The sequence below is a fragment of the Polypterus senegalus genome, chromosome 5 (genome assembly GCF_016835505.1).
Source record: "Polypterus senegalus isolate Bchr_013 chromosome 5, ASM1683550v1, whole genome shotgun sequence".
Classification (NCBI taxonomy): domain Eukaryota; kingdom Metazoa; phylum Chordata; class Cladistia; order Polypteriformes; family Polypteridae; genus Polypterus; species Polypterus senegalus.
Genome location: NC_053158.1, coordinates 207,101,521 through 207,125,150, shown reverse-complemented (window position 1 = coordinate 207,125,150; position 23,630 = coordinate 207,101,521). Strand labels below are relative to the sequence as shown.

At 46.3% G+C, this 23,630-nt stretch overlaps 1 protein-coding gene across 1 annotated transcript in view; it reads right to left on the bottom strand.

Annotated features, from left to right (window-relative positions):
- The window catches only part of ofcc1 (orofacial cleft 1 candidate 1), a 186,146-nt gene that overhangs the window by 64,046 nt on the left and 98,470 nt on the right, over nt 1-23,630 (bottom strand). The window contains exons 11-12 of the mRNA XM_039754152.1: nt 16,953-17,035; nt 12,430-12,551 (exon numbers count right to left, since the gene is read on the bottom strand). Coding sequence (XP_039610086.1) covers nt 12,430-12,551; nt 16,953-17,035 — 205 coding nt within the window. The remainder of the gene's footprint in view (nt 1-12,429; nt 12,552-16,952; nt 17,036-23,630) is intronic.

Genomic DNA, 23,630 nt, shown 5'->3' with positions numbered 1-23,630 from the left:
TTACAAGAATGACAAAGCAGCAATAAAGTCCAGAGGAGAGCATCAGGGCTGATTCAGTACCTTGGAGAGTAGCAAAGCAGGAATGACTGAAGGACTTGGACCGTTCAAGTAAGTGGAGATTAATTGGTGACACAATTGAAGAAGACAGAAGCTCTTAGGATAAAGGATAGGTTATATAGCATCCTGATGTGTAGAGTTTAAGTCATGGAGGTTGTAGTTAACTTATGTAACACAACAGAAACACATCATCTGGAGTACTGTGTCCAGTTTTGGTCTCCACATTACAGAAAAGGCACAGCAGCGATAGAGAAGGTCCATAACAGAGCAACCAGGATGACTGTAGGACCATGAAGAGCCATTAGTAAGAAATCTATTAAGAAGGCTAATAGATGGTAGGTCATGTAGCATCATGATAAGTGGAGTACAAGTCCATGGAGGTCCGTCTTAAGTTTTATAGTGCACCAGTGAGGTCATACCTTCATGTTCAAGAAAGACAAAGCAACAATAAAGTCCAGAGGAGAGCAACAAGGCTGACTGTAGGACCATGGAGAATCATCAGTAAGAGACCCATGAAGAAGGCTAATAGATGTTAGGTTATAGAGCAGCATGATAAGTCCAGGGAGGTCAAGTTATAGAGTACACTAGTGAGGCCATACCTGAAGTACTATGTGCAGATTCGGTCTCCATATTAGCAGAACTAAAGAATGAACAAATGAATCAGGACTGTGGAGACAACCAATGATAAAGAAGACACTACAATGGCTAATAGACGTTAGGTTACACAGCATCATGATAAGTGGAGTACCAGTCCATGGAGGTCCTTCTTAAGTTATATAATACACTAGTGAGCCCATAACTTTGTGTTACAAGAAAGACAAAGCAGCACCTGAGACAGTCCAGAGGAGCACCACTTGGCTGATTCAGAACCATGGAGAGCAGCAAAGCAGGAAAGACTGAAGGACTTGAACCTTAACTGAAGATTAAGAGATGACGTGACTGAGGTACGTTCAGTTATGATGGGAATTAGTGCAGTGGATCTCGACTGTCACTCCGAAACAACAACAACAACAACAACAACATTTATTTATATAACACATCTTCATACAAAAAAAGTGCTTTACAAAATGAAGAAACGGATTCTTTATGAACAACATGGGGACACAGATGGACACTGGTCAAGGGCAGATTTTCCACAAACATTTCAAAGTGAAGCACAAACAAATGGAGTAAGTGACCATGTAGTGTGGAGGACAGAAGGACTTTTAGGACATTCAAAACTTGACTTAAAGTGGAGAGTGGGATTAGCGAGTATGGCTGGGCCAAATTCCCATGTCCGAATGTTTTTAAGGACTTTTAAGGTTTTGGCGTGATGAGGTGGGCACTTTAAGATGGAGGTATCTCAGTGTGCATCAAATGGCAAAAATCCCAGAAAGTCTGCAGCCTGCCTCTATTTTAAATGAGCACTAAGCTGAATCACAGGCCTGACACTGGCACGGTGCCCACTCAGAGTGGCACCGTTCTCCTGGTACACCTGCTTTGTGTTTATGATAACAGATTAAATGAAAGCCTCCCAATCAGCACGTCTCTGGGATTGTCAGGATTGCTCCGGTCCGCTGAATCATAAAATGCTCTCCGCACTCGGGAGTCTGACTTATAAACTACGAGATGCCATCCTGGTCATGCCGGGGGCACAAATGTCCTTGTAAAAATATGATGCTCTCGTGGTTTTGATGCAAGTTTCCTTTTTTTTATTATCGATTTAATAATTAACAGGAAATGTCTCCGGCATCTGAAGCTGAACCATTTTCCAGTTGTTGGTTATCCGAGATAAACAGAGTGCTTTGTTTCATGGACAAAGTATGCAATAAAGAGGTGAATGGAGTCTATAAAACGGCACCAGCCAACTCTCCAGATGCACTTATATTGGTGAAATGATGCAAGATATCACCTCCTATGAATCTGTGATTATCGGGAAATTACTAGCAGATGAAGCCGAAAAAAAAAACAGAGGAAAACAATTAAGGTAATGGAACTGACGGAACTAACGCTAATAAATGTCACTTGGCAATGCTGCGGCCCAGCGTGGTGCCATCCAGCTCATGACCAGCTGCGCCCCACTGAGACCAACTAGAATCTATGAATCACTACATCATATGGCGCCTTTCACCAATAGTGTAACATATTTTGTAGGATGGCAGAACGGGGAAATGTCAGGTGGCACAGCAGCGGTCACTCTGTGACCCTCCAAAGTGTTTATCTATGCCCAACGACCAGCAGAAGACTATTAACTGGGCACCTGAGGTGACCCATGGAGTGACTGTAATGAGGAAGTGAGGGCAAAAGCGATAGACTAGGGGTGGCACTGCCCAGGGTCAGCTGTAAAATACCAAGAAAATCCCACTGGGGTCAAAACAAGCAGACCAAGGCCAGAGCTGGCTGACCTTCTACACCAACAGGCAGCAAATGACACGGGCGGGCCTGTTACACACTCAGATGGTTTTGTTTTTTGTGTTCTGCACGTTCCTTAATGGAGGTGATCTGCTTGATAGGTTCAAATAAGTGTCCTAATGGGCAGAGTCAGACCCCCAGGATTAGAAGTCAGACAGGGTGGCCTGAGGAAAGTGCCAGAACAGAACGGATGGATGAATCAAATGTGGAATGTTTTGGAAGTCATGGCTCTCATTACATCTGCCACAAAGCTACCACAGCTAGCTGTCCATAAGAACAACATCAGGCCCACAGTTAAACATGGCGGTGATGGTATGATTGTGAGGAGATGCTTTGCTGCTTCAGGACCTGGGAGACCTGATGTACCTGAGGGAATGAAGCAGGAAGTCAGAAATTATGGAAGGAGAAAGTCTGGCCATCAGTCTGTGGCACGATGGGGCTGTGCAGAAGAACAACAATTGGAAACACAACAGCAAGTCCACCTCTGACAAGCTGAAAATGAATTGAAGGCTTTGGGTCGGTCCTGACTTGAACCCCATTGAGATGCTGTGGAAGGACCTCAAACGGACAGTTCATAGTTGGAAACCCTCCACTGTGCCTGAAGAGAACGGCGGGTCAAAAGCGATGCCAAGGACTTTCCTCCTGTTACTGGAAGTGTTGGATTTCAGCTGTTGCTGCTAAAGTTGGCACAACCAACTAATACGTTTAGAGGGGCCATTACATTTTCACATGGGTGATATGGGTGTTGGTGAACATTGTACTTCTGTCAATAGATCAAATGATCATTCTTAAAACTGCCACTCAGGTTGTCTTTCCTGGTTATGCTAAATTTGTTTGGAGATCAGAAAGAAGGATGTGTTGTGAAGGAGTGAAAAAAGAGGAAATCAAGAAGGGGGCACATACTTTTTCACATCTCTGGACATTTCCAAACCAGTTTTAAACAAGAACAGTGACGTTATAATATTCCAGCATCAAATGCCATTGCTGCCTTGTTCATGTCCAACATTGGGCAAACTGCACCACAAGCAGATGTAGCCATTTAATCCAAGAAGAGAATTGCTGTCTGACGCCTGTCCATTTAAAGCCTGTGTAACTCTTAACCCCTAACCCCCTTCATTAGAGGACCACTAGTGTTTTAAATACTGTTTCGTAATTATGCATTGTGTCTTTATGTTCTGTGAGTGGAACCCAAAGAGGCGAGGCCATCATGACATCACTGCTCAGGACCGCCTCTGCTCTTTATATTCCGTTTTTTATTCTCAGACATAAAAGGGGTAGGTTGGTGGGTGGAGCCTTATACTGTTCTGTACACAAAGGAAAAACTAGAGCAGACCCAAGGGAAGAGCTGGGATGGAGTCTCAGCCTATCCAAGGCATGAAGTGGGGGCTAGGGGCGGAGTCAGTTAATATTAAAGACGGAAGGAACAGGCTAGGGGCGGAGTAAACTTAAAATAAAAGCTGGAGTGGGGCCTCAGCCTATCCAAGGCATAAAGTGAGGGCTAGGGGCGGAGTCAATTAATATTAAAGACAAAAGGAAAAGGCTAGGGGCGGAGCACACTTAAAATAAAAGCTGGAGTGGGGCCTCAGCCTATCCAAGGCATAAAGTGAGGGCTAGGGGCGGAGTCAATTAATATTAAAGACGAAAGGAAAAGGATAGGGGCGGAGCCTCAGATTATCTCACACTTAAAATAAGAGCTGGAGTGGATCCTCAGCCGATCCAAGGCATAAAGTGAGGGCTATTTGTGGAGCTTCAGACTCTCCCAGGAATTAAAGAAGGACTAGGGTGCAATCTAAATCTATCCCACACTTAAAATTAGAGCTGAGACGGAGGCTCAACTGATCTAAAACAAAAGGGGTGGTCAAAAGGAGGAGTCTCAAAATATTACAAACAGAAAGGCAGGGCTAAGGGTGAAGACTCAACCAATCTCAAACGAAGGGAGTGAAGGGAGTAATATCCCAGGTGTAAAGGAATGGACCTGGCCAGGGCCTCAGATTATTTCAGGCTTAATTAAGGGTTTGGGGTGGAGCCTCAGCCTATCATAGACATAAACAGAAGGACTAGGGGCGGTGTCTCCAACGGCTGGTATCTCCAAGGGGCGTTGACTCCAAGAGGCGGTGACTCCAAGTATTAAAGGCACTTGGAAAGGACCGGGGCAGAGTCTTCATTTATTGCAGAGAGAAGGACCGGTTTAGGGGTGGAGCCTCAGACTATCCCACACATGAAATTAAGGCTAGGGGTGGAGCCTCAGCCGTTTCCTGACTTTTTGTGTCCTCCATATGCCCGATCATTCTGTCCTCAAGTCATTGGTGTGAGGTGAGTGTGTGACTTTGGGTTGAACCTGCAATTAAAGGAACAGCTTTGGTTCTTGTAGAGCACAATTAAACGTTTGCATACAAGGCGGGCGGAATTTTAAAACGATGCCCAAGTAACAATGAGAAAGTCATCTTTCTCTGAGTCAGAGATAAATGAAAGGAAGCAGCTGATGGAGACCCCGCCAGCCTTAACACAGAGGAGTGCGACAAAATGAAGTGACAGCCCAATGTCATTAACCTTGACTTCTGAAAGAACTCCTGTGTGCGAGCAGCCTCGGGGAGTCGGCTGGGGGTTGGAGGGAGAGCAGCGACGTCCTTTGATGAGGGGGTCTTTCTCTCAGTCGGGTGTTGGACTCCTGTGAGGCTCAGAACTGTTTGCAAAAATAATTAGGATGAAAATTTAACCAAAAAAGAAAAAAAAAAAAGTTGTTTAAATGTCCACATACTGTAACCGTAAATCAGATAGCTTAGCAGGAATACCAGCGTGGTAATTTCAGCTGTGTGCGGTGACAGGTGACAGGACTGAGACTGATTGAACATAAACGTCAAGTGCAGGATGGCCATTATATCAGAAGACCCCGAGTAGGTGGCCAGGCAGAGGTCTGCACGGGGCCGCGAGTGTCCTGAGAAGTTTATAATCCACTATGAAAGGAGTGCCGGCAGCCCACCAGTCATCTCGTGATGTGGTGTATGAATTAACACACAAAGAACCGCAATTACCGTTTAATCAATTAAAGTCGGCAATTCAACAACCCGAAGCGCTCAACGTTTACAAAAGAGACGAGAAGAGCAGCCATCGTCACCAAGTCGGCTCTGAAGGAACTCAAGAGAGACGACGGCAGATCTGCGGCACCAACTGTGGCAAAGAAAAAAAATACAAAGACCAGAAAACAAAAGAAACCAAACAGGTCATCGCGCTCTGAGCGACTCGAAGAGAAGTCAAGAGACTTTTACACGAAGCTAAAGAGCGCCGGCCGCGCGCACAGAATGGCTGGAGTCTCATCTGCGGCGCGCGCGCGGGAGTCCTGCTCAAAGGAGGCGGGATATCCATCAGACACGTTTTATTAACTCTGAACAAAGAGGGGCGAAAAGCAAGAAACGGGCTGCTTTAACTCCATTAAAGTCTAATTTATCATCACTACTCAGCGCAAAAATCAATCTGTTCTATTTGTATGGCATAAACAACCAGCGAGTTGACAGGAACGAAAGCGAAACATATGTGAAGGTGTCTGAAAAAACACAAGTGGGAATACGCGATGAGAGGCGGCATCTGCATTCGTTACCGCGGCAAATCACATGTGCGCCAGAGAGGAACTTTACTGAAGAATAACAGGGGTCCCGGGGGTCTTTAACTCTTAGCGCTCAAAAGTGCGAGGGCCGGTGCTTCAGATCCACCGAAGTGCCTCAGAGGAACTCCGAGTCGGCAATCTCAGGAACGGGACGGCGGCGAGCGATGGGGTGGCAAAAAACGCGGACGACACGAGGCAAACCGAGCCGGGCAGACATGCGAGGGAGACACTGGGGGGATCACATGGAGTCATTGCTGTCCTGCCATCTCTCATATCGCGCCTTTCATGTAGATTGTTTATCGATTTTAGATCACCTGTAAATGTCAATGTACCTGTCATAGAGTGTCGTTAATTCCTATCGATCTATTTATTATATAGCACCTTTACTATCTAATTGTTATATAGTGCCTTTCATATCTATCTATCTATCTATCTATCTATCTATCTATCTATCTATCTATCTATCTATCTATCTATCTATCTATCACACAGTTTCTTTCGTATTTATCAAGCTATCTGTCATATGGTGTCTTTTACATTATTAATTTTTATATAGTGCCTTTCACATCTCGTATCTCTCTGTTATGTAGTGCGCTTCCTTCTGTTATGTTATTCCTTTGATATCTACTGTACCTTTTAAACTGTACCCTTTTCTTCTATCTGTGTGTCTTTTCTATCGAGTGTATTATTGTATATAGTGCCTTTCATGTCTATCAGACCTCTTTATTAAACTGTGCCTTTTGCACCCCCCTCTCTAGTCAGGTACGATTGTTTCCCCATTTCTGTAATAAGAGTGTCACGAGGTGATGCGACTCCCTCAGGTAGTAACTGGTGCGGACTGAAGCCCTGAAGTTGTGATTTCATATAGCGCCTTCCCATTGCGAGTACAATCCGGAGACATGACATCCACTTGTATACGTGATGATTGTTTCCATATTCCTGTGACATAAGACCTGTCAGGCAGGTGAAGTGACTCCCACAGGTGTCAATGGTGGCGATTGAAGCTCACGTTTCCGTTTATTTATTTGGCTGACTCTTTTTATCGAAGGTGACTTGCCACTTTTCAGATACAATCAGCTCCTTTTCTTTCTTTTCTTTTCCATTCATAGCACAGGTAGGTGAAGTGATCTCTTCAGGGTCACACACTCAGTAGAAGTATTTGAACCCGTGATCTCAGAGTCCAAAGCCACGACACCACACTGCCTGGAGACAAACTCTAAGAGTGCATTTAGCGCCTTTCCCCCATCTCAAGATATTCCACATTGTCTTTCTGTTTCAATGACATGGGGTCTGTTAAATGTGGTGACTGACTGTGAACTTGCAAACGTGGTGCCTGTGCCCCTTTGAAGTCCGAGGTGGGGGTCCGGGGCCTCCAGATCTTAACAGCAGATCCATCTCTGCTATTCCTGCCACTGCTGTGGTGCCTGCAGTCAAAGCACCGGATTCAGTTTCTGTTTGTCTACCACCTACGCCCTGGCAAGTGGCTCAGGGTCTCAAAGAGAGTCGGGGCAGACACTGAATTAGCAAAGCTTACGGTTCTCTATAGCGCCTTCCAGAGGCAGAATAGTAAACTGACTCCCTTGGGGCGAGCAGTGCGCTAGCAGCCATGGGCTTCGGTCCTTAGCACCGGGGTCACCTGTGACTTGGAGTGGTGACAAGCGGCACCCCCTTCACCTGTTAGTCCCCACTGTGCCATCGCCCTCCTTCTTTTCACTTTGAGCAGATTCTGTGCTGAGTAAACATGGGAGAGAAACAAAGTCGGAGCCAAGGAAAACACCGACAGGTTTCGCCATTCTTGTCTTTGCCATTTACGTATTTATTTCTGGATTGCCCAGCTGTTTGGAGTTTACACTGAAGCAGTTGATCCAATTCATAAGTGACAACTGCGTTAAACATCTGAGGAGCAATGCGGCCTCTGAGGACCAGATTGGCGCGGGAAAACGTGTTACTTTGCTAAGCAAAAATGTTCAGTTATGCAGTATTAGCTGGTGGGTGCTGCTTACTATGGTGCAATAAAATCATAGATTCAGATGTAAAAACGATGCATTACAGAAAACCCCGAAGATGGAGGTGTGAAAGTGGCTTGTGTCACACACGAGGACATAGGGGACACCTGCAAGGCTCTGATAAGGTGAGCACTACCACCCCAGGACCAGAGGGGGCGCTGTTACTAGCAAGTTTGCCAGCCAGTCAACGCCTGACCACACCCCCTCAGAGTTCACAAGCCCCGCCCCCTCTAGGCTCAGAGACATATATTTGGATTGAATGAATACCCCACAATTGAAAGAGGTGTCTTCATTTGACCCGGGACAAGATAGACAGATAGATAGAGAGAGAGAATCTTCTGAAGCATTTCTTTGAAGGAGTGTCAGCTTGAACCCGTGTCTGGTTTTTCTGCTCCCACGTGTTGACTTCCTTCATGATGCTCCAAAGGTGAGTGTTGTGGACCAGTTTGAATTTAAGAGTTTAATTTGTGTTCATTTTGAGTTCTTAGCTATTCAGGTTTTTATGTTATTTCTGTGTGTATTTCAGTTGTGAATCACTGATTATGTTGAGGGTGTGGCCTCAGGGGGTGTGGTTACGCTGGTGTCACCGCCCCTGAGCCCTCCCTCTGGCCTTATAAATGAGCAGCTGTGAAGGCTCAGGAGCAGGAGGTCATTTGTCTGCTGTCGGGTTTGTGAGTTTTAGTTTTTATTTTGGCAGTTTTTTTTTTTTTTTTCGTTTTTTCTTATTTATGCATATTCTATCTTAAGGATTCTGCTTATTGGATTTCATTTAGGGGGTCTTGTTTGCTCAAGAATTGCCTTTTAGGGAACTCTTGTATCTCTTTTTGCTCTTACTTTGTATTTTTCTGTGTTCATTAAATAAATGGTTTATATTTAACGATTTTCTGTTTGCCCTTTTAATACAAACTGGGGGTTTACGGTCATCCCTCCTCCTGTGGGACTTGTGATTTATGGTTAATATATGCTTAACACTGAGCACTCTGTGCATGTAGGGGGCGCTCCTGCTTCTGGATAAACACAGAGATGAGTATTAAGAGAGTGGGCAGTGAATGTCAGGTTGGTTGCAGTAACGGGGGTCTCTGTGGGTTATTAAAAGGTGGTCCATAAAAAAACAACATCACAAAGCTCTTTGATTCGTTTCTAGTTGCCTTGCCACCTCCCATTTTTTAGTGTTACTCTACTACACTGATTGCCTTCTTGTGGGCGACTCTTTCATTTTGCTGATCTGATCTGATTGGTGGTTTTCTGATGGCCTTCAGGATTGGCTCCTCCTGGTAGATGGTTTCCAATTGTATTGTTTGTTAGGTGGCACCATGATTAACTTCTTCTGGTTTATGTTCTTATGGTGGGCTTCCTCTGACAGTACGCCACTGATGGGATGCTCTGGTAGGTGCTCTCTCATTGGCTCGTCTAGTGCCCGATGATATGATTGGCTCCTTCCCATTGGTCATCTTCATATTTACTCCTTCCTATACAGAGTATACAGAGTTCCTTAAATTAATTCCTTCTGGTAGGTGGCTCTCTGATTCACTCAAATAACACCTAAGCATCTGATTGGCTCCTTCTGTTAGATGTTCCTCTGGTGGTCTCTCTCCAGCATTTGACCTGATGATGTGATCGTCTCATAAGGAGGCTTTCTCATTGGTTCCTCTAGAATGTGTGCGTCTGAGTGGCTCATCCTTATTGGTGCTCCTCTGGATGCCCCCTGTTTGATGTGGCACTCTAGTCGGTGGTCCATCAATTGTCTTCTTCTGTTAGGTGACCCTTTAAATGGTTTTCTCATGGCCTCCTTCTGGTTGGCTGCTCTCTGGTTGTATTGTTTGCAAGGGGATACCATGATTAACTCCTCTGACTGGCATCCCACTGAAGAGATCCTCTGATTGGCTCCTTCCAGTATATGGTTTCTGATTGTATTGTCTGCTAGGTTGGCACCATTATGAGCTCCTTCTGGTTTATGTTCCTCTGGTGGACTTCCTGTGGTAGGTACCCCACTTATGGGATGCTCTGGTAGGTGCTCTCTCTTTGGCTCGTCTAGCACCCGATGATATGATTGGCTCCCTCCCATTGGTCACCTTCAGATTTACTCCTTCCTATACCGAGTCTCTTAAATTAACCCCTTCTGGCAGGATGATCTCTGATTCGCTCAAATAACATCTAACCTGATCTGATTGGCTCCTTCTGGTAGATGTTCCTCTGGTGGTCTCCCTCTAGCATGTGTCCTGATGATGTGATCATCTGGTAGGGAGGCTCTCTCATTGGTTCTTCTAGAATGTGGCCATCTGAGTGTCTTATTCATCTGGGTGGTCTTCTGGACACCTCCTGTCTGATGTGTCACTTTAGCTGGTGGCACATTAATTGCCTTCATCTGGCAGGTGACCCTTTAATTGGTGATCTGATAGGTGGATTTCTTTACTGGCTCTCTGATTGGATTGTTTGTTGGTGACACTATGATGAGCTCCTTCTGGTATGTGTAACCCTGGAGGGCTTCCTCCAACAGGCACCCCACTGAAGGGATCTTCTGATTGGCTCCTTCTAGTAGATAGCTCCCTCATTGGCCCGTCTAGTACCTGAACACCTGATTGGCTCCTTCTCATAGGTCATCTTCTGAATTTCTCCTTCCTGATGAACTCCTTTCCGGGAGGTGACTCTCTGATTGGCTCATCTCATACCACATCGTCTGATTGGCTCTTTCCTGTAGGTGGTCTTCTTATTGGCTCTTTCTTCTGGTTAGCCCTTTGACTGGCTCCTTCTTCAGTAGTAGATGGCTCTCTCATTCATTCCATCTGAGTGACTTCTTCTTATAGGTGGTCTTCTTGTTGGCTCCTTCTGGCAGCTGCACCACCACCTAACCCCCAAAAACCTGGCTCTCAGCTACACTTGATGTTCAGACTGTGTGTCTCTGGTTTGTGGCCATCTGACTTGCCATCTTTGGTTTGCTTGGCGGTCCTCCTCTGATTGACCACCATTTAGATGGCCTCCTCCAGATCCTCTGACAGACATCTCTGACGTCTCTGCCAGCAAACGAGAGAGCATTTCATCCTGGGTAGTGAGCGCCCTCGAGCTGCTTTAGATTGGCTGCCAAGATTGAGCACTTTATCAGGGCACGAATCTGCGCCCACAGCCCCTCGGTGTCAGGAGATTTCACATTTGTTTCCTTTTCAGCCATCAAAGCGACTCGCTTCTGGTAGAACGTACTAAATCTGCAGCTGGCTGGTGAGTCAGAAGAAAAGTTGTCATCAGGTGAAGACCAGGAGGACGCAGAGTGTTGAATGACCACGCTAGGCCCACCCCTGGTGCTCTTCTTGCCATTGTGGCTTCTTCAAGGGAGGCACTTATTTTGTGGCACATATGACACGTCACCCAGGTCTGGTGTCTCCATTTCACAGTCATGGGTTACTGCACCTCATCCTGGCACAACTGGGCACTGCTAAGACACCAGCCAAGGGGAGGCCTTGTGCCCCACATGGCGAGCCCTCACACACACACACACAGACCTGTTCACACTGTGCCAGTTTAAAGATACCTAAGTCCCACACAGACACAGGAGAACATGGAGACTCCATGCAGATACTGACCACACCAGGAGATGGGCCACCATGACGGTCGTTACGCGTCACATTACACACATCTAAACTGCTGATTGGGCTCCACTGTTCAATCCCTGTAATAGGCCCCGCCCACTATCATGAGCTCATGGGCAGCCAATCAGGTGAGGGACAGTCAGGTGACAATCAGCACCACCTGTTTTAAGTTCAGAATGGGCACACAGTGCCACCTTCCTGCCTGTGAATGCTCCCTGAGGGTACATGAGAGGACCCAGTGGACGTGCCCTGCTAGGGTCTTCATTAATAACAGGACCTTGAGAGGACTGGGAATCAACTGGCCATCAAATGTCCTTTGGAAGGCTTGTGTGAGGGGACAAAATGAGTCTCACACTGAGAGCCAAATCAGATAGGAGATGCCAGCCACAGGCAGGCAAGAAGTATGAGATGCAGACATGAGGGTGGCATCACGAGTGAGGAGTAGGCGAGTCTGTGCTGAACATGGACCCCCCCCCCCCCATCTAATATGCTTGCAGTGGACTGACCAAGTGACCCGTGGACGGATGACAAGGAGAAGCAGTGGAGGAGACCACTGAGCCAAGTGGTGCCAATGTCTGACTACTGGGCACAAATGACATTTACTTTATTATTTGTGGTGTGTGCTGGCAGCTCATGAAGAAAAGATGCCTTCAGAAATTGAGGGATCAGCAAGTGGTCATCTGAAGTGGCCCAGCTTGTCCTATTGGGTCTGACCCCCAACCAATATTGTATACAGAACTCAGGGACGGGTCACCTCGCTGGACAAACAGCACATCCAGGGCCACCAAGTTACCTTACAGAGAACGAGTACTCGTCAAAGTCATCCTCAGGTAACGGCCTAGGGGGACGGCGGCCTATGGGGTCTTCACCTCTGAGAGGGGACGCTGACTCAGTGGAGCACCGGGGTCTCAGGTCCTGTGGGAGTAGAAGTGAGAAAAATGTCTAAGTCTACTTTCTAAAGAGCCTTGAAGAGATCTGCGTGACGTGCAACTGCTTATATCTGTCAGTCTATTATGTGGTGCTGTCATACGTACTTTATCTATTTATCTATTTTATACACAGTGCCCGTCATATCTGTCTGTCTCTCCATTATGAAGTGCCTTTCATACTTAATGTGTTTATTTTACATAATGCTTTATATATTTCACAAGATATCGAATATACATGGCATTTCATATCCATTTATTATAAGGTGCCTCTCATACACTGCATGTATATGATAGATAGATAGATAGATACATAGAGTGAAAGGCGCTATATAATTACATATGTAGATAGATAGATAGATAGATAGATAGATAGATAGATAGATAGATAGATATGAAAGGTACTATATAATAGATAGATAGATAGATAGATAGATAGATAGATAGATAGATAGATACATAGATACTTTATAAATTCACATATTCCAGCAGCAGTATACTGATAAGGAACAAAAGTAAATTAAAGAGTGATAACAATGTGGGTATAACAGACAATAACAGCAGTGTCGTCAGTGAACTTTTGCACGTGGCAGGACTCCGAGTCGTATTGGAAGTCTGATGTATGTTGATTGAACAGGACCGGAGAAAGTCCAGTCCCCTGCGGCGCTCCTGTGTTGCTGACCACAATGTCAGACCTGCAGTTCCCGAGACGCACATACTGAGGTCTGTCTGTAAGATAGTCCACGATCCACCGATGCCACCAGGTGTGAGTCTACTCCCATCTCTGTCAGCTTGACCCTAAGGAGCAGAGGTTGGATGGTGTTGAAGGCGCTAGAGAAGTCCAGAAACATAATTCTTACTGCACCACTGCCTCTGTCCAGGTGGGAGAGGGATCGGTGGAGCATGTAGATGATGGCATCCTCCGCTCCCACCTTCTCCTGGTATGCAAACTGCAGAGGGTCGAGGGCGTGACGGACCTGTAGTCTCAGGTGGTGAAGCAGCAGCCGCTCCATGGTCTTCATCAGATGTGACGTCAGAGCAACAGTGCCATTCATGCATGTCTGTTTTACACAGCACCTTACATTATTGTAACTCTGTCTAAAATATATTTTATAAAGATAATAAAGTATATATATTTATATACATACAGTGCATCCGGAAAGTATTCACAGCGCATCACTTTCTCCACATTTTGTTATCTTACAGCCTTATTCCAAAATGGATTCAATTCTTTTTTTCCTCAGAATTCTACACACAACACCCCATAATGACAACGTGAAAAAAGTTTACTTGAGGTTTTTGCAAATTTATTAAAAAAAAAAACTGAGAAATCACATGTACATAAGTATTCACAGCCTTTGCTCAATACTTTGTCGATGCACCTTTGGCAGCAATTCCAGCCTCAAGTCTTTTGAATATGATGCCACAAGCTTGGCACACCTATCCTTGGCCAGTTTCGCCCATTCCTCTTTGCAGCACCTCTCAAGCTCCATCAGGTTGGATGGGAAGCCGGTGCACAGCCATTTTAAGATCTCTCCAGAGATGTTCAATCAGATTCAAGTCTGGGCCACTCAAGGACATTCACAGAGTTGTCCTGAAGCCACTCCTTTGATATCTTGGCTGTGTGCTTAGGGTCGTTGTCCTGCTGAAAGATGAACCGTCGCCCCAGTCTGAGGTCAAGAGCGCTCTGGAGCAGGTTTTCATCCAGGATGTCTCTGTACATTGCTGCAGTCATCTTTCCCTTTATCCTGACTAGTCTCCCAGTTCCTGATGCTGCCACCACCATGCTTCACTGTAGGGATGGTATTGGCCTGGTGATGAGCGGTGCCTGGTTTCCTCCAAACGTGACGCCTGGCATTCACACCAAAGAGTTCAATCTTTGTCTCATCAGACCAGAGAATTTTGTTTCTCATGGTCTGAGAGTCCTTCAGGTGCCTTTTGGCAAACTCCAGGCGGGCTGCCATGTGCCTTTTACTAAGGAGTGGCTTCCGTCTGGCCACTCTACCATACAGGCCTGATTGGTGGATTGCTGCAGAGATGGTTGTCCTTCTGGAAGGTTCTCCTCTCTCCACAGAGGACCTCTGGAGCTCTGACAGAGTGACCATCGGGTTCTTGGTCACCTCCCTGACTAAGGTCCTTCTCCCCCAATCGCTCAGTTTAGATGGCCGGCCAGCTCTAGGAAGAGTCCTGGTGGTTTTGAACTTCTTCCACTTACGGATGATGGAGGCCACTGTGCTCATTGGGACCTTCAAAGCAGCAGAAATTTTTCTGTAACCTTCCCCAGATTTGTGCCTCGAGACAATCCTGTCTCGAAGGTCCACAGACAATTCCTTTGACTTCATGCTTGGTTTGTGCTCTGACATGAACTGTCAACTGTGGGACCTTCTATAGACAGGTGTGTGCCTTTCCAAATCATGTCCAATCAACTGAATTTACCACAGGTGGACTCCAATTAAACATCTCAAGGATGATCAGGGGAAACAGGATGCACCTGAGCTCAATTTGAGCTTCATGGCAAAGGCTGTGAATACTTATGTACATGTGCTTTCTCAGTTTGTTTATTTTTAATAAATGTGCAAAAATCTCAAGTAATCTTTTTTCACGTTGTCATTATGGGGTGTTGTGTGTAGAATTCTGAGGAAAAAAAGAATTGAATCTATTTTGGAATAAGGCTGGAACATAAGAAAATGTGGAAAAAGTGATGCGCTGGGAATACTTTCTGGATGCACTGTATGTGTAGATATATATAAGTAAGAGGCACCATAGGCTCCCTTCTGATGGACTGGCACCCAGTGCAGGGATTGAGCCTGCCTTGTGCCCTACGCTAGCTGAGACAGGCAGAAAAGTTACAGTAATTTGTGAATCTATCTGTCATACAGTCCCTTTCATATCTATCTATCTATCTATTATATAGTGCCTTTCAAACTATCGATCTATCATTTTAGACTCTCTCTCTCTCTCTCTCTCTCCACTGGCCACTAGTGAGGTGTTGCACTGATTTTAAAATCTTGTTGTTTGTTGCTAAAGCCTTGCAGGGTCACGCTGGCTCTACATCTGTGACCTCCTTCACCCCCTATGTGCCACCAAGAGCACTGAGGGCATCCAGACGACTGCTCCTTGTAGTGCCAACATCTCGGCTGAAGTCTCGGGGACACAGAGCTCTTTCAGTTGTTGCTCCACAGCTTTGGAATGACTTACCTCTGCACATCAGGTCTTCATCCTCCATTGAGGTTTTTAAGACCTCCATGTTTTCTTCTGTCTTTCATTGTGTAAGATGAGATTGTGGTGGATGTTACAATTGGTTAATTAATCTGCTTTTGCTTGATTGTTTGTATTGTGTTTTTTTTTTTGTACAGCACTTTGGCGCAGCCTCTGTTGTTGTAAATGTGCTTGAATACACAAACTATCCATCCTTCCCTCCCTCCATCCATCCATCCCACAAAGGTCGTTTCAGGTTTAAAGGCAGCAGATCAGCTTGGGATGTATCCCTGGTGATGCCAATGCACCGTATTGGCCCATCATTCAGATGATTTGGGGGTTTGACCACAACAGGATTTAAACTCGGGACCGTGGAGCTGTACGTCAGTCCATCACGGACGAGACCACCCAACCCCTCACTGACCTCATCACTCAGATGCAGAGAGAAATGGCCAGGCCGGGATTTGAATTGGGGTCCTATCAGGTGGTCGTGTCCTAAAGGCCAACCCCCCAGCCCTTCACGTCCGCAGATGTTCCTCGGTACGGCGGTGTGCGGGGCTGCGACGTGTCACCGAGAGATCGGCTGATCGAGTGTGACATTTGACACAGTGAGGCACATTCCTCTCAAGTTTGCGGTTTTGATGTGCAGACCACATGAGACCTGAAGTCTGCATTGTTAAAAAAAAAATGCCTATTTTGAAGTAAAAACGTCTGACGGGGCTGACAAAGGCTGAGAAATGCCGAGGCCAGTCGGTCCGCCCGCTCGCTCGTCGGGACGCTCACGCGCTCCTTTAGTTCCCGCAGACGGTCGCTTCCGCTTTTCGACAAAACAAAAAAAAAAAAAGCGCAGTGAGAGGCAGAACTGAAAACAGCGCAGCAAATTCAGCAAAGAGCCGAATTCCGCAATTACCACTTCAAAGGCTGCCAGGTAACTCACGGCTGGCTTTGATGAATTTACCTGAAATGTCGCGCTGCTCAGGAACGAGGCGTGGGCCGAGCGATCAAGGCGGCTTAATGGCGCTGCTGAATGTGCAGAACCCCTCGTGAGCTTTGGCCTGTCAGGCACATCAAAAGCCGACTGTGACGAGCGGCACTTTGACTTAATAGCAGGGCTGGGTGGGGCGGACGAGACGGGGCGGGGCGTTCAGGGCCGGGGCGGGGCTGAGCGGCTCGTCACATCACACAGCCTTACCTGACTGGACAGTCCAGCCGGGAGGTGGGCGTCTCTCGTCATCCGTGGGGGGCATTTGGGCTTCACCTGCTGGCTTTCTTCACCTAAAATTGAGGTGTGGAGGAAGAAGAGAAGAGCCAAGTCACGTCGGTGGGCACAGCAGGAAAGCACACACACCCCCAACACACACACACACACACACCTGTTCCTCTTGAGTTTGTCTTCTCGTCTGTGATTCATGCTTTACCCTCCCATGTCACATCGCCCATTGTAATGCCACATGTATCATTAAAACTTACCAAGCATCCATTAGCTTGGCCTCTTTAATCTTTTGGTGGGTCGTCGGGCGCCAGGGCCACTCCTGCACATAATGGGCCCAAGGTGGGGCTGCACTCTTCAGAAGGTTAGCGTTATGTGACTGTGGTTATCGCCTTTTGTCTTCACCTTATGGGAAAAGGGAGGTGACCCTGTGAGTCATGTGTGTCACGCCACCATGAGGCAGCTGTGCCCGGTGTCCAGGCACCATCTATCATTGTGTACCAGCTGGGGGCACACCTGGGTTAGGGTACCGAGGGACTCTATCCAAAAACCTCACATAGGTGCCATCTTTGAGTCTCCAAAGTGAGGGGTGGACAACCAATGAGCTGCTGACCAAGGAAACTTCATCCTGGAGCAGGCGGGCTAACAGACATGGGGACACGCAAGTGAGAGGTGGACAGCCGCTGACCGAAAAGGTTTGAGGAAGAAGAAGAAGAAGAAGGTCTGTGTAGACAACATGGATATTGAAATGAGGACAAGGTGGACAACTGATGAACCACCTGACCAAAAATTCACTCTCTGTTAAGGAGCAGACCTCCACAGCTACCAGGGGTAAAAGAGCAGCAACACATGGAAGTGAGAAGTGGGCAACACACCATAGGGTACTGAAAGAGAAGAAGACCTCTATAGGCACAAACATGAGAGGTGGATGACCAGCGAAATGCTGGCTAATGATAGATCATATAGGAGCAGGATGAAGTCATCAGCGCCTTTAGTTTTGCTGATGCTGTTATGAGCAAGAACCGCCTGAATCAATCATAATAATAATAATAATAATAATAATAATAATAATAATAATAATAATAATAATAATAAAATAATTTTCATTCCAACAAATGGCACATCACTAACCTGACTACTGACGGCATGAATCACATACTAAATGACATACAGTATAACAGAGACGTTTGCATTGCATTCGTCATTCCAACAGATGGTGCACCAGCAATTTTAATACTGCTTGTACAAACTAATTGGTGCATAACAGAGATGTCAGCATTGCATTTGTCATTCCAACAGATGGCGCACCACAACACGATAGTGCAGGAGATGCTGCTTCCAATGTGGACTCTCAGTGGTCTTCCTCGATGATCAATTATGGATTTTTTGTACATGCACTTTTGCACGATGACTCTGTTGGTAGTAGACTGGCACTTCAGAGTACTATTTTGTTCATATTTCAACTCTTCGTGACACCATTTATTCTGGAATAAGCCAACTCTCTACCAACCATCCCAGTGCTTTCATCACAAGCTCTAAGAACATTGACGACGCTTCACTTTCCTCCACCCTCAGTTCTGTGGTGAGTTCATCCTCGGCTTACGAACTACAAGGTGCCCACCTGGAGGAAGGGGCCAGTGGGCGTCACTCATATTAAACTAGTGGCACCGCTACGAGAGAACACCAAAGGATTTCATGTTGCTTACTCACCTCCCGACCAAAATGTTCGTCACCTCTGTCACTTAACACATTGACCGCCGCGGTAACAACGGGTCACTTTGCTCTGGGCGTCATTGTAAAATCAAAGTGTTACTTTCAAATGCTAATTAAAGGAATTTTCTTATTGACCCGGGGCTCGCAATAACCTTCTGCTTCCTTATCGAAAATATGGAATCGCACCCACTCAGAGCAGGAGACTATTTGTCTATTTGTCCGTGTAAACCATTTTTTGGAAACACCTTCTGGACTTGATGGACCAGGCTGGTGGTGTCCGTCAGCGCAAAACACATCCTTGTTTAAAATGGCACCAGCCTTGGCACCACAGAGCCCTGACCACTGTGCCACGTATCCAACTTAGCACTGTAACATGATGACAATAAATAATAATATTCATAAAACAGTATACGCCACAGCAAAGTGATGTTTGATGGACACCATCAGATATGCGCCAGGCATGAACCAACAGCGGTGCCAGAAATGGCTGCCACGCAGTTAAAGATTGAAGGCTGTGACTCCTCACTTTGTGACGCTCCAGTCCAGGACCGAGGAAGTGAGAAGTGACACAGGGCCCTGGAACGGCAGGCAGATCTGCAGAGGTGTCACCCCGAGGGGACATCAGGGTGACGAGTGAGTGAGTGTATGTGAGAGATGATGATGACGACGAATGGCCTCCCCATTCTTCTTTGTTGTGCTCTTTCTTTCATTCTCCTGTTTTGATCTGCTGTGGTTTGCCAACATTTGTTTCGGGTTTTGGGCAAACCCAATGGGTGCCTCTCTGGTCTGACAGCTGCCCATGTGCTATAAATAAAGAAGGCTGCATTTCAATTATTTTCAGGAAAGCAGTGACGGACTGGCATGCTGCCCACCCTGGGATCTCGCCCGGTGGCCATTGCTTCCCCATAACGACGACTTAGGAGATAAAAGGTACAGAAAATTGGAGGGCTTTCTGCTAAATGATGGTCCCGTTACTGGTGGCTTCCCTTATCGCCGAGTCCTATGGACACATGGGGGCCAAACCCACAGAAATGGCCACACTGACTTCAGTTGCAGTCGGCCTGTTCTTGAAGTGCTCATGGCAGCCTTGGAATGCCCAGACGGGTTTATAAATAAAACTCGGGCGCACAGAAATGTAAAACCGCAAAACATTTTTACATCTGTAGGCGGACTTGTGGACGTGAATGAGCGGCCGTGGAGCGACCGGCAGTGCAGACCCTCCTAGGCCACACTGCAGGATAAAGCAGTATGTGGACCAAGCCAGGGCTGGCACCAGCGGGCATTGAGTTTGGGCGAGAGCATTACTGCAAAGTCTTGGGGTTTGGAGGAATGGGCTACCAAGACTGGCTGTTGGGTAGTTGGCCGCAGTGGACGAGTCTCCATTGCACTCCAGCGAGTGGCACTACGGCACACTTTGGTCCTTCCAGGACTCTTAACAATTCAAGAAGACTTGGGCAAGCTTCAGAACGGGCGAACACTCGGAAAATGTAGTTTGATATAGAAAACTGCATGGCGCTGCACAGTGGGCAAAAGGAACAGCAGTGCTAAATACAAGATGGGCGACACTGAGCTACAGGGAGAGACCCCTGGAAAAGATTTAGGGGTTTACGTTGGCACAATGTTCTCATCTTCTAGGCGATTAAAATGTACCTTAATAAAAGTGTCTCAGTGTCCATCCAGTTGCTATCTCACTGTCATTCCAGATCTCATTACAAATCTCTTTCCAACAGATGGCGCATCACACATATATTTAGCCATAAGATGCATAAATATTACTAAAAGATACAAAATGACTGCAAAAAGAATACATGCGTACCAAACTCCCAAGTTAATAAAAGCAAAACTAAAACCAAATGTAAAAGCCAAGATGGTTGACAAAAGTTGTAGTCAAAATATTCATTGCAGCTTCTCTTTTTGCTCACTGAAATTTGTGTTTTTTCCACCACCTTTTATGAGTGCATCATGTGATCTCCGTGTCATATGACCAGCAACGGGGATAGCAACCGTAAACAAGTGGAGCTGAGACGGCGTCCGTATGACAATGGTGAAATCAACCAACCTCTGGAAATGGGCTGACACGTCGAGATGACAATTCATCACGTAGACGTCACGTGACAATCGAGGCTGCTGGTGGCACGGTGTCCCACCTCATCAAGAAGACTCAATGGACCTGAAAGGGAAGTGAGAAGACGCCATCTTCCTCCTCACAATCGTTTCTTGGTCTTCAATTTACAAAAAGCAGCGCCCTGGCGGCTACGCGACTCGCTGGCTGCACCTGCCGAACTGGCAGAGCGTCGAGAGAGCAAAGCATGATGGGAAAAGAAAGGAACCTAAAGACGCTTTGGTAATTACAGCGGCCTGCTGTGGGGTTTCCTTTGGCACTGCCATGTTTCAATTTGGATTGTTGCTTTGTTTTATGTTTTGTTTTGTGTTTTTTCTTTTGTGAATTCCCGCCCCCAAAATCAACCCCCGACCGTATGCTTTCATTTTTATGTAATTAGGAATTAAATGTCAAGAATGAAGTGGATTGGACTGGAGGGCCTTGTTGGGCCTGTTCTCGTCTAGATTGTCCTAATGTTTGTGTGAAATTTCCCCTTCACAAGTTCCCAACTGTGTCCCCGTGTTCTTGATGAACTCATTTTAAAGTCACCGTCTCGATCCACTGGACTGATGTCCTTCATCATTTTAAACACTTCAGTCAGGTCTCCTGTTACTCTCCTGTAAAGGCTCAGGTCTTTTCATCTTTCTTCTTAACTCATCGCCTGTAGCCCCCCATAATCAGTCTAGTTGCTCTTCTCTGGACCTTCTCTAGTGCTGCTATGTCTTTATGGAGACCCAAACTGCAATATGGACTCCAGATGAGGCCTCACCAGTGTGTTATAAAGCCTGAGCAGATCCTCCTGTGACTTGTACTCCACACATCAAGGTGCTAAATAACCTGATGTTCTGTTAGCCACCTTAATGACTTCTGAGCACTGTCTGCAAGTTGATTGTGTAGAGTCCACTATGACTCCTAAATCCAGTCACCATCTCGATCCACTGGACTGATGCCCTTCATCATTTGAAACACTTCAGTCAGATCTCCTCTTCATCTCCTGTAAAGGCTCAGCTCTTTTCATCTTCCCTCATAACTCATCCCTTGTAGCCCTGAATCAGCCTCGTCGTTCCTCTCTGGACCTTCTCTTGTGCTGCTATGTCTTTAAGGAGACCCAAACTGCACCCAGGACTCCAGATGAGACCTCACCAGTGTGTTATAAAGCCTGAGCAGAACCTCCTGTGACTTGAACTCCACACATCAGGGCGCTAATATCCTAATAGCCTCCATGGTCACTTTAGTCCACATCAATCACATCAACTCTTAATCACCATTTGGTTCTGTGACTCAAATCTTCCCTCCATTGTTGGTCTCTGTGGTCCAGGATCAGCCTGGTTACTCTTCTCTGGACCTTCTCTTGTGCTGTTATGTCTTTATGGAGACCCAAACTGCACCCAGGACTCCAGATGAGACCTCACCAGTGTGTTATAAAGCCTGAGCAGAACCTCCTGTTACTTGTATCCACACAGCAAACCTGACATTCTGTTAGCCTTCTTAATGGCTTCTGTACACTGTCAGTCAGTTGATCGTGTTGAGTCCACTATGACTCCTAGGTTTTCCTCATTATGTGGACTTTCAATTTTCAGAGCTCCAATTGTTAATTCAAACTTAAGAAGACCTAAACTTAATGCAAGCGCTAGGCTCCGCTCTTTGAATCTTTCCTCTTAACTCACCCCCTGTAGCCCTGAATCATCCTAGTCGCTCTTCTCTGGATATTCTCTAGTGCTGTTATGTCCTTTTTATAGCCTGGAGTCCAAAACTGCACCCAGGTTCCCAGATGAGGCCTCACCAGTGTGTTATAAAGCCTGAGCATAACCTCCTGTGACTTGTACTCCACACATCAAGGCGCTATATAACTTGACGGTCTGTTAGCCTTCTTCATGGCTTCTCAACACTGGCTGGAAGTCGACAGCTTAGAGTCCACTACGACTCCTAAATACAATACAATTTATTTTTGTATAGCCCAAAATCACACAAGGAGTGCCGCAATCCTTCTCATGAGGTGGACTCTCGATTTTCCGACCCCCCATTGTGTATTCAAACCTCACATTTTTACTTCCTATGTGTAATTCTTTACATTTGCTGACATTAAATTTCATCCGCCACAAATCTGCCCAAGCCTGTCTGCTGTCCAAGTCCTTCTGTGATGACATAACGAATTCCAAATTATCTGCTAATCTGCCTATCCTGCTATATCTGCCAGCTTCACCAGCTTGTTCCTTATATTCCTATCTAAATCATTTATAGTTATTACAAATGGCAGCGGCCCCAGCACTGCCCCCTGCTGGTCACCACTCTTAACAACTCTGATGAAGTTCTTCGCACCGTCGTCACCCTCTGCTTCCTGTGTCTGAGCCAATTTGACAAACATCACCCTGAAGTGCCACTTCTTTTAGTTTGATGCCCAACCGCTCATGTGGCACCTTATCTCCTAAATAAGCACTCGTTACAACTGAGGTGTGCTGAAGAGCAGCTGTGAACGTACAGCACGTCAAACCTTGAAGCAAGTGGGGCTACAGCAGCAGGAGACCCCACCGGGTGCCACTCCCATCAGCTAAGAACAGGCAACTAAGGCTACAATTCATATGGGCTCTCCAAAATCAGACAATAGAAGATTTTCAAAACGTCACCTGGTCCGACGAGTCTCGATTTCTGCTGTGACATTCAGATGGTGGGATCAACAACATGAAAGCAGGGATCCATCCTGTCTTGTATCATGAGTTCAGTCTGGTGCTGGTGTTGATGATGTGGGGGTATTTTCTTGGCCCACTTTGGACCCCTTAGTACTGTGCCACAGCCTGCATGATTATCGCTGCTGACCGCATGTCCATTCATCCCATCTTCCAGCGGGA